Source organism: Myotis davidii, unplaced genomic scaffold (genome assembly GCF_000327345.1).
Source record: "Myotis davidii unplaced genomic scaffold, ASM32734v1 scaffold807, whole genome shotgun sequence".
Lineage (NCBI taxonomy): Eukaryota > Metazoa > Chordata > Mammalia > Chiroptera > Vespertilionidae > Myotis > Myotis davidii.
In genome coordinates, this window is record NW_006298272.1 from 628,658 (window position 1) to 639,156 (window position 10,499).

The 10,499-nt window shown below is 58.5% G+C and overlaps 1 protein-coding gene across 1 annotated transcript in view; it reads left to right on the plus strand.

Annotated features, from left to right (window-relative positions):
* MYOM2 (myomesin 2) overlaps positions 1–10,101 on the plus strand; it is a 62,578-nt gene extending 52,477 nt beyond the window's left edge. The window contains exons 29-36 of the mRNA XM_015570590.1: positions 361–448; positions 948–986; positions 2,498–2,603; positions 4,891–5,054; positions 5,277–5,313; positions 6,005–6,027; positions 7,330–7,385; positions 9,464–10,101. Coding sequence (XP_015426076.1) covers positions 361–448; positions 948–986; positions 2,498–2,603; positions 4,891–5,054; positions 5,277–5,313; positions 6,005–6,027; positions 7,330–7,385; positions 9,464–9,781 — 831 coding nt within the window. The 3' untranslated portion in view covers positions 9,782–10,101. The remainder of the gene's footprint in view (positions 1–360; positions 449–947; positions 987–2,497; positions 2,604–4,890; positions 5,055–5,276; positions 5,314–6,004; positions 6,028–7,329; positions 7,386–9,463) is intronic.
* The last annotated feature ends 398 nt before the right edge of the window (positions 10,102–10,499 follow it).

Here is a 10,499-nt window from a genome sequence, read left to right on the forward strand (position 1 = left end):
GCTCCCGGCTTGCAGCCTGGTCTCCGTGGTTTGCGAAGGAAACCTGTCAGCAGGGATTCCATGTTGTTTTATTTTAAAATATGTTTTTATTGATTTCAGAGAGGAGGGGAGTGGGAGAGAGAGAGAAACATCAGTGATGGGAGAGCATCGTCGATTGGCTGCCTCTTCCTCCCCCCACCCTGCCCCCACACTGGGGACTGAGCCTGCAATCCGGGCCTGTGCTCTGACCAGGCATCGAACCGTGACCTCCCGGTTCATCGGTCAGCGCTCAACCCCTGAGCCACGCCGGGCGGGCGGCAGGTGTCCGTGTTCCGTGGTGACGCTCACTTCGCCTCCGTGTGGGCTGTGCTTCACTCGTAGTTGTCCAAGAAGGACCACGGGGAGTACAAGGCGACCTTGAAGGACGACAGAGGTCAGGATGTGTCCACGCTTGAGATAGCCGGCAAAGGTACAGCAAGCCCTCCGTCCCGCCGAGGGGAAATCCGTTACCGACGGCGAGGCGTGCCGGGCCCTTCGCCCGCGCCCCGGGCTGTCGCACCCACTGCTCTTAGCAGCGGCCATGAGAGAAAACAGGCTGTCCTTCCGCTGCGCGTGGGCTGGTGCCGTGGTTGGAATGATGCGTGGCAGGCCTGGGGGTTTCTGAAATGGCACCGTGGTCCCCCCTCAGACAGCGGGTCTCACCCCAGGTCTGACGGGGCCCCAGGAGGGAATCTGCGAGGAGGCGACCCCGCCACCCGGCTGGGTGCAGGGGGAGCGAGTTCTGCTCCTCGTTCACGAAGGGGAGCGGGTGGGGGAGTTACTCCACACCAGCCTTACGGACACGTAGCGCCTCTTCGTGTGTCACTTTTCAAACGCGCGTGACGATGTCCCGTGTCGATCTAATGTGGCGTGAGGAGGCCGCGCTGGCAGGATTGGTGTAGTAACCGTGCGTCTGCTCTCTCCATCAGTGTACGAGGACATGATCCTGGCGATGAGCAGAGTCTGTGGTGAGTCAGTGCCCGCTCGTGCTGGGGTCGTTTTGGGTGGGAGTGTCACTGTCCCCGGGGGGCGGGGGTGAGGGGGACCCAGGCGCCCGCCCTGCAGGGACCCCGTGAAATGGCAGAGCAGCCGCCTGACGGGCTCCCGAGGGCGTCCGAGGGCTCCTCCTCGTTATGTTTAGAGGTTGTTTGGTGAGTTTGTTTTGTGAGCCCTGCTCGCACCCCACACGCCGCGTGAGTGTGAAGTGCCACCCGGTCTCTGCGCTTTCCGCGTGAGCTGAGACGGAGAAGGGGGACCAGGCCATAAGCAGGAGGCGCCCCCTTAGCTAGAGCTGGCAAGTCAGATGGGGGCGCCCACTGGTTTAATTATTATTATTTTCTTCTGTTTTTATCAAATGGGTTGGGGAGATATTGATTAGTATCTCATGCAGATTTCTGGTGTGGGTTCTGGAATAGGATCTATTACACCCGGTGTCCCCACCCGAGTGGGCCATTGACTCTGCAGAGTCTTAGGAGAGACCACGAGTGCCCGGTGACAGGTCATGTCCCTGGGGACGGGGCAGTGTGCTCTCCGTCCCCCAGTTAATTCCCGGCCAGTCGAGGGGCACCTGACTGCCTGGGCCCCTCGGACTCTCGCGGTCCCTGCCACTCACGTGGGATTCTCATCACCCACAGGCGTTCCCGACATTGTCACCCACCCCATCCTTAACATGGGCAGCTTCTCCCTATACAGGGTTCTTCAAGGTGCACCGCTCCCCGGGGTGCCAGACTCCGCGAGCGCCTTGGTGCTGAGTGTGGATGGGACTCGAGAGTGTCTGACCCGAGAGCGCAGAAGCCGCTGGCGAAGCGGGGGCCTCGGGCCAGAAGGGAGAGTGGACTTCCTCCCGGGGGTGGCACGGGCGAATGGTCCGGCTGCTAAAATGTTGGTTAGAAAAAGTATAAGTGCCCCCATGCCCTCAGGACGAAGGCCTCATAACGGTGCCTTTGACGTAAAACCAGAGGAAGGACAGGGCCTCCCGGCCACGCGCGGGGGCGGCAGCGTCTGGGGCTCAGGCCCCCGTGTCTGTCCCGTTGGGGATGTCCTACTGTCTTGGGTTCTGGATCAGTGAACACAGCACTTCTCGTGTCAGCGCAATCCGCACGCTTCCCCTCCTGTCCACACGCTTCTCTCCTTACGGCACTCAGCAGGGCTCGGCCAATGTCGGGCGCAGCAGATGCTTGGTTGACGAATGACTGTGGCCGGGGACAAGCGTGAGGACCTGGGGCTGACAGACAGAGGCACGGGTGTGGGAGTGCGTCTGCGCTGCGGGGCGAGGACCTGCCTACAGCGCTGTTTCCCCTGACGTGGTTCCCACTCACGTGGTCCCCCGTGTGGCTCCCACTCACGTGACTACTGCTCCCATTACTCCTGCTCACGTGGCTCCCACCCACGTGGCTCCTCCCATGGCTCCCGCTCACGTGGTTCCTGCTCGCGTGGCAGGGCTGTGTTTTGAGATCTGAGTGTGTCTCGCTCTCTGCAGGCTTGTCTGCTTCTCCCCTGAAGATACTGTGCACCCCGGACGGAATCAGACTGCAGTGTTTCATGAAATACTTCACCGAGGAGATGCACGTGAACTGGTACCACAAGTAAGTCCCAGCGCTGTGGACAGGCCATCCGAGGACCAGGCAGTGGCCGCGCCCTCAGCCCCTGGGGCCCTTAGAAACAATGACAGGCCTCGGCTCAGCTCGGGTCGGGCCCAGCCTGGCATGGGGGGCGGGGGCAGGAGGCAGGTACAGAAATGCCGGACCCAGTCAGAGGCCGACTCCGTCACCGTCTCCTGTGGTCGGTGTGGACAAGGGTGGTTCTCTGGGTGACGTGGGGCCGGGCACTCAGCGCAGAGCTAGTCCAGGAAGAAGGAGACCTAGAGCCACATCCAGCGTGTCCGCCGTCTGCCTTCCCAGGACGCAGACGGAAGCGAAAGGACCACACAAGCCCAACGCTTACGGTGGGAGCACGGCAGCCGGCGAGCCTGTGTGCGGGCAGGCTCACCTCCCAGGCGCTGCCCTGGCTTCGCCAGGTGGGGGGTCCCCTGGGAAAACGCTCCCGATGTTCACGATGGTGACAGCACTCGCCCAGGGTTTCGCCCAGCCCGTGGGGTCCGGCCCTTTCCCGTCACCCCCAGCTCATCCCCAACAGTCACCAGAGCTCCAGGTCTCCGCGGGGAGCACCGGGCGGCCACCAGGGCTCAGGGCACCTGCTGGGGGAGGAGGTGGGAAGGGCTGGTCTAACCCGAGGACCTGGCAAAAGTGTCAGCCAGCTTTCAGCGGGGCCAGCGCCCAGCGTCTTAAGCTCCTCCCTGATCCAGCCCCCATGCCTCCTCATGCCTTTATTTATTTTAAATATGTTTTTATTGATGTCAGAGAGGAAGGGGGAGGGAGAAGGAGAGGGAGATAGAAACATCAGTGATGAGAGAGAATCATGGATCGGCTGCCTCCTGCACGGTTGAGATTAAGCCCACAACCCGGGCATGTGCCCTAACCTGGCATTGAACCGTGACCTCCTGGTTCATAGGTTGATGCTCAACCCGTGAGCCACACCGGCCGGGCCCCTCCTCGTGCCTTTAGATGTGCCGTGTCCCCAGTGACATTTCCCAGGCAAACTGGCTGCGAGTGTTCGTGTTTAGCGGCATCATCTGTGAGGGTGGATGAGGGGGAGCGCGGGCCCTGCTGGGAGGACCTGCACTCTGAGCTCTTCCTGTCTGGATTGGACGCCAGGCCTCTGTCTTCGAGGTGATGCCGGGCACATGGGCAGGGAGGTTTTAGCTGGTGTCCCGGTGCATCCTGTGCTGTTAGCAGCATGGGACTCAGACCCGGGGGGCGTCACAGGCCCCGGCCAAGAGGCTCCTTGGGGAGTGTGCTAGAGGCAGCGTCTTTTTGTTGTTGTTAATCGTCACCTGAGGATATTTCCCCATTGCTCTGCAGAGAGAGTGAAAGGGAAAAAGGAAAAGAGAGAGGGAGAGGGAGAGGGAGAGGGAGAGGAGGGAGAGGTGAGAGAGACACATTGACTGGTTGCCTCCTGCATGCGCCCCCACTGGGGGCAGTGAGCAAACCCACAACCCAGGTATGTGCCCTTGACTGGGAATTGAACCTGCAACCCTTCAGTGTGTGGGATGACACTAACCACTGAGCACACTGGCCAGGGCTGGGCTCCGCCCTTTGTAAGGCTCAACGATGTTCCACCGAGCTCTGCTTGTCTATCTGTCACCGCTGTTGTTCCCACCTGCCGGCCGCTCACATGGTGCCGTGGCACACGGGGCCCATGCAGCTCCTCGTGTCCCGGCCGTCAACCCCTCTGGGTTTAGACACAGAAATGCAATTGCTAGATCACATGTAATTAAAAAAAATTTTCTGAGGAAAAATGCCATTCTGCATAGAGTATTTTTTTAAAATGTATTTTTATTGATTATTGAGAAGAAGGGAGAGGGAGAGAGAGATAAAAACATCAATGATGAGAGAGAATCATCGACCGGCTGCCTCCTGCACACCCCACACTGGGGATGGAGCCCGTAGCTCGGGCCTGTGCCCTGACCGGGAATTGAACTGTGACCTCCTGGTTCATAGGTTGATACTCAACCACTGAGCCATGCTGGCTGGGCTGCATAGAGTATCTTAAAGTCCATTACATTATGGCCAGCACGGATATATTAAATAGCAATTCATCTTTACAAACTAAGCGTTGTGTTTAATTTTAGAAGGTGTTTGGGTCTGAGCCACAGATGTAGAGAATAAATTACTAACATCCTGAAAAGCCTGTCCTTTTAGAGGCACCAGCCAGTTAGACGAGGCTTCCCCGAGCCCGGCCCCTGCCCCTTGGGGACTGGCCTGTGACTGAGATCTGGGTTCAAACACGTCCCGTTGCCTTTTCCTGTCAAAGAGATGCTAAGATCGCGTCCAGCGAGCACATGAGGGCGGGCGGCAGCGAGGAGATGGCATGGCTGCAGATCTGCGAGCCCACGGAGAAGGACAAAGGGAAGTACACCTTCGAGATCTCGGATGGCACAGACAACCACCAGCGCTCGCTCGACCTGTCCGGCCAAGGTCAGAGGCCTGCCTGGCAGCTCAGGCCTGGCGGGTGGGGGTGCGTGTGGGATGCGGGGAGGGCAGCCTCTGGCGTGGTGACTCCCAGATGGAGACATTCTTTCTGAATAATCGGCCCGCTCGCTGGCTGCCGGCCTGTGTTCCTCGGGCAGATGCACCGCGGGCACGCGGGCCAGTGGGCCAGGGACGGGCCGTTAGTGACGCTGACCTGTTCCCTTGCAGCCTTCGACGACGCGCTGGCGGAGTTCCAGCAGCTCAAGTAAGACTCGCTCGCGGGTTCAGACCCGCCGTCCAGGGCTCCGGGCCTCGCGGTTATTTTGGCCGAGGACCTCGCTGGGCACCCAGGGGACCCGAGGCCGGTCCCTCCCAGGGAACTGGGGTGGGAATGGCAGTTGAAGAATGAGAGAGAATCATGGATCAGCTGCCTCCTGCATGCCCCCTACTGGGGATGGAGCCCACAACCAGGGCCTGTGTTCTGACTGGGAATTGAACCGTGACCTGGTTCATAGGCTGACGCTCAACCACTGAGCCGTGTCGGCTGGGCAGTAACTCCAGAGTTCTCAGTGCGGATGGATTTTAGGGCATCCCACACGGAGCAGCCATTGGCCAGCACCAGGTCATTCAGTGCATATCTGAGAATGGATGACTGAGTGACCAATAAATTAGAAACCAGCATTTCCCAAAAGATCTGACACTGTCCAGTGCAACCTGGGGAACGCAGGGAGAAAAGAAATGTCTGCGACTCTGAGTCTGAATGTAAACTCTGCAGCTGAAAGACTGGGTGGCCCCTCTCAAAAGGGCGGTGGGCATCGGGGAAAAGCATGTCATCTGAGAGAAAGCCGGCATCCCCGACCCCCTTCACCCCAGCCGACCCCTCCCCTGCAGGATGTGTGTGGGTGCGTTTTCTCACGACTCTCTTCTGCTCTCTCCCCTCCCCGCTTGACGTCCAGGGCGGCTGCTTTTGCAGAGAAGAGTAAGTACGGGCAATGGGAACAAGGGCCTTAGCTGTGGGTGGGCAGAGACCGTGCTTTAGAGTGTTATCCTGTGTATCAAATGATAAAGGGCAGAGCTGCTTGCTCCCATTGGGCACCTCCATGCCGCTCCCCACCTGCCCTGCTCACGCCTTCCCCGCTCACACCTGCTCCCTCACACCTGCCCCCCCACACCTGCCCTCCTCACACCTGCCCCCTCATACCTGCCTCCTCACACCTGCCCCCTAACATTTGTCCCCTCATACCTCCCCCCTCACACTTGCCCTCCTTACACCTGCCCCCTCACACCTGCCCCCCTCATACCTTCCCTCCTCACACCTGCCCCCTCACACTTGCCCTTCTTACACCTGCCCCCTCACACCTGCTCCCTCACACCTGACCCCCTCATACCTTCCCTCCTCACACCTGCCCTGCTCACACCTATTCTGCTCACACCTGCCCCTCACACCTGTCCTCCTCACACCTGCCCTCCTGAGGCCTCCAGCACCCCTGGCCACCAGTTCTCCTGCCATCACCCACCAGTTCTGTGTTGTTTTAGGAGATGGTTAGGCAGGGGGGCTGCAGGAAGAGAGACTGGAGAGGCTCAGGAAACAAGTTTATTACACGTGCAGGCTCTAGAGACAGGCTTAGTGTGTTGAGAAGCACCAGGGCTGGGGGTCAGGAGGCAGAAGACAGGAGCTGGGAGCTGACAGGCCACGCCCTTACTGGGCTTCTCTGGAAAGGCAGGTGGGCAGGGACCCTCGGGGCAGCTGGATTGAACAGTTGGGAGCCCTGGGCTGTGGGCGTGCTCCCTGGTTGCCTGGCACCTGGCCCTGGTCTCAGGCTCTGGATGGATGGTGGGTGGATCTCAGGTCCCTCAGGTCCCCTAGGTGCCCAGGTGCCCTAGATGTCCCAGGTGCCCCAGGTCTCTCAGGTGCCCCAGGTGTGCTATGGGTTGGGCTGGGCTGGGACAGGGAGGTTTTGAAGATGTCAAACATCATACTATACAGAAATTAAAAATAGTCCCTATATATACACACCCTTGCACCGCCCCGGTCTCCAGACCCACAGACCCCTCTCCCTGAGTTATAGCCAGGCCCGTTCCCCTAGTTCAGCCCCAGGCGCCCCTCCTGCGCCCTCAAAGCCCCGCTCCCACCCACATCCCTCCCAGCCTCCCAGCCTCCCCTCAGGCGCCGTCCTCCACCGAGTGGCTGTGCACACCTGTATACAGCCGGTGCTCAGCAGGGGGGAGGGAGGAGGACCCCCTGCTGTTGGTTTTCTCAGCCGAGTCCCCTCCATTGCAGATCGTGGCAAGGTGATCGGTGGTTTACCTGACGTGGTGACCATAATGGAAGGCAAGGTAAGGACGGATGGCAGGACCCCGGGACGCACGGGCTCAGCCGTGCATGCAGCCCTGCAAAGGGCCACGCGGAGCTGGGAGCGGGTGCCTGTCACTCAGCCTCTGGGGGGCTGGGCTCCCCACTCCCTCCTGCTTGGCCCGCTGCCTCTGGTAATCCTTGTGCTAATATCTGAGCCGACAAGCCACCTCTGGTCCTGTGCTGGGGTCCAGCCCCAGGGGGTCCAGGGGTCCCCAAAGGTGTGGACAGAGTTGGCGAAGAAGGAATTACACGGAGACAGCGTTCAGGTGATCATCATAGCCGGGTTCTCTTGTCAGGGTCTCCAGCCAGGTTCTGTAGCCAGTTCTCCAGCCAAGTTCTGTCTAGGATCTCCAGCTAGGTTCTCCAGCCAGGTTTGGTTGCCAGGTTCTAGTCAGGTTCTCTTGCTATGTTCTATCCAGGTTCTGTAGCCAGGTTCTGTCTCTAGGATCTTCAGCCAGGTTCTCTCTCTAGGTTCTGTCTCTAGGTTCTGTGTACAGGTTCTTTAGCCAGGTTCTGTCTAGTTTCTCCAGCCAAGTTCTGTAGCCAGGATCTTTTGCAATGTTCTCTCGATAAGTTCTGTCTCTAGGTTCTTCATCTAAGTTCTGTGTCTAGGTTCTGTCTCCAGTTTCTGTCTAGGTTCTGTGTCCTGTTGTCTTGTTACATCTGTATTTATACCAGTTGATTCTAATCCTATCAATCTCTATTCCAAAGGTTAGGGCGTTTCTTATCTCCATTCCAGGGAGTAAAGATTATGTAGCTTAAGCATGATTGTTCGTAGTTAAAGTGCTTAATTACCCTCCTGGCACTTAGTTAAGGGGTTTTATTCCCTCCCTAACTTCAGGGAAAAATCCCTACCTGGGGAAACTACCTTTCTTGGAGAGGTGACCTTGGTTAAAACACATAGTGCTAAGGGGAGCAAACATATTAAGAACAGTATGCTATATACGCCAGGTCCCTTGAAACAGCAAGGATGGACCAGCTCTTGGCAGTCCTGTGCCTGGTGTCCACCGGGGTCTGAACCCTGGTCCTGGGCTGGGGCGGGGGCTGGGGGAGAGGGACCAAGGTTGGGCAGGCCACACCCACGCCCATGCCCACAGGAGGCACCTGCCTTGTGTAGAGGTGGGAGCTGCCCTCTGCGAGTGTGACACCCTCTCCAGGCTCCAAGGCCCTTGGAACGTGGACTGGGCGCTGTTTACCGAGTTTTAATGGGTCACCTGTTGGCGGAATTGCTGACGTCCAGCCCGCACCCCTCTGGTGCCTCAGCTCTAGCTCAGGGTCTCGGGACACAGAGGGAGAGGATTTATTCGCCCAACACAAAGGTGGTGGCCCTTCTCGCAGAGCCCAGTGTGAGGCTGAGCAGCCTGGGCTCAGGGCAGAGCCGTCGCTGGGAAACACACAGCGGTTTGGCGTTACCAGGCTCCGGCGGGTTTAGCTGAGTGTCTACATGGTTGCTGCGTCCTCCTTGCTATAAGTCAATGCATTCTCTGGATTTGCCAGAGGGTCCATGGGTCTGAATATAAGGAAGTTGAGAAACAAGCTGAAACATCTGTAAAATGTGGATCTATTTGATTACTTTCAAATTCTTTAGCCGGCTTAAGCCAGCGGTGGGGAACGTCCGGCCCGCGGGCCATAGAAGGCTCTCGAAATCATTTGGTCTGGCCCTGCCAAGGCCTCAGGGGCGAGTTAATGAAATGTTTGACCAAACACAGAAGGCTCATGTGTCAGTGGATAATTTTGTTTGGCCGCGAATCATGTTATAAATGTCCAGATGGCCCTCGGTAGGACAAAGGTTCCCCGTCGCAGGCTTAGGCCCTGGGTTACAGCTGAGGATGACTAGAAGGAATTACCACGGGTTTTTCTCAGGACCTACTGCGTGAAACTGCCCTCGTCTGCCTCCTGCTGTTTGGGGACCCCTGGGGTGTGGCATGGCGCTCACGTGTAAAGAGCATGTTGACTCCACGAATGGGGTAAAGGACCATGATGAGGGTCGGTGCCATTCAGAGGGAATCTGACCTTCATCTTCCTACCTCTGCCCTCCCTGCCCGCCCCCCTCCCGCAGACCTTGAACCTGACCTGCACGGTGTTCGGAAACCCCGACCCCGAGGTGGTGTGGTTCAAGAACGACAAGGACATCGAGCTCAACGAGCACTTCTCGGTGAAGGTGGAGCAGGCCAAGTACGTCAGCATGAGCATCAAGGGCGTGACCTCTGAGGACTCGGGCAAGTACAGCATCAACGTCAAGAACAAGTACGGGGGCGAGAAGATCGACGTCACGGTCAGCGTGTACCAGCACGGGGAGATGATCCCTGAGGTGCAGCCGCCCCAGCAGGCCACACCCAAGCTCATCCCCGCTTCCGCCTCCGGCCCGTCCCAGTGAGGCCGCGCCCGCCGTCGGGGTGCTGTGTGCTGTGCCCAGTGCTGTGTGCCGTGCCCAGTGCGTGTCGCCAGCTGAGTGTCCCCACGCGTGGTCTGAGAGCGAGCCCACGCTCCGCGTGTTTAGCTTTGGCATTTGTTCAGTATGGTCTAGGGCCCACAAGGCCGGAAGCCAAGGGCTCTGTGCGGCGTCCTGTCCACGCCCAGGGGTGGACTCCTAGTGCCGACAAGACCCAGCAGCCCTGGCTCCTGGCTGGAGCCCTTTATGTTGTGCTACCGGCCACTGTGTTTTCTCTTGCTTCCAACTAATAAAACTTTATGAGGTGACTTGTTGTGGTTCTGCGGCACCTGGTCGTACCTAACTACCTCTGCTTCCTCGCCCTTCTTTATGATGATCGGGCAGGGTTGCAGCGGGGAGGGAGTCTGCAATCTGAGAGCCTGGGGGGAGGTCCCTCCAGAGCCTGACCCCTCAGGGTGGGGGACAAGGTGATGGGGCCTGGCCGGAGGGACACCCGCAGAAGGACAGTCCCTAAGAAGGGAGCACCTGTGCAGACGGAGAAACACTCGGCAGTTATCACATTGCGGATTCATAGGTCTCTGCAAGGAACACGAAATGCACATGGCCACATTCTTTCTTTTCTTTACAAAAATCATTTTTATTTTTCCATTACAGTTGATAGACAATATTATATTAGTTTCAGGTGTGCACCCCAGCGATTAGA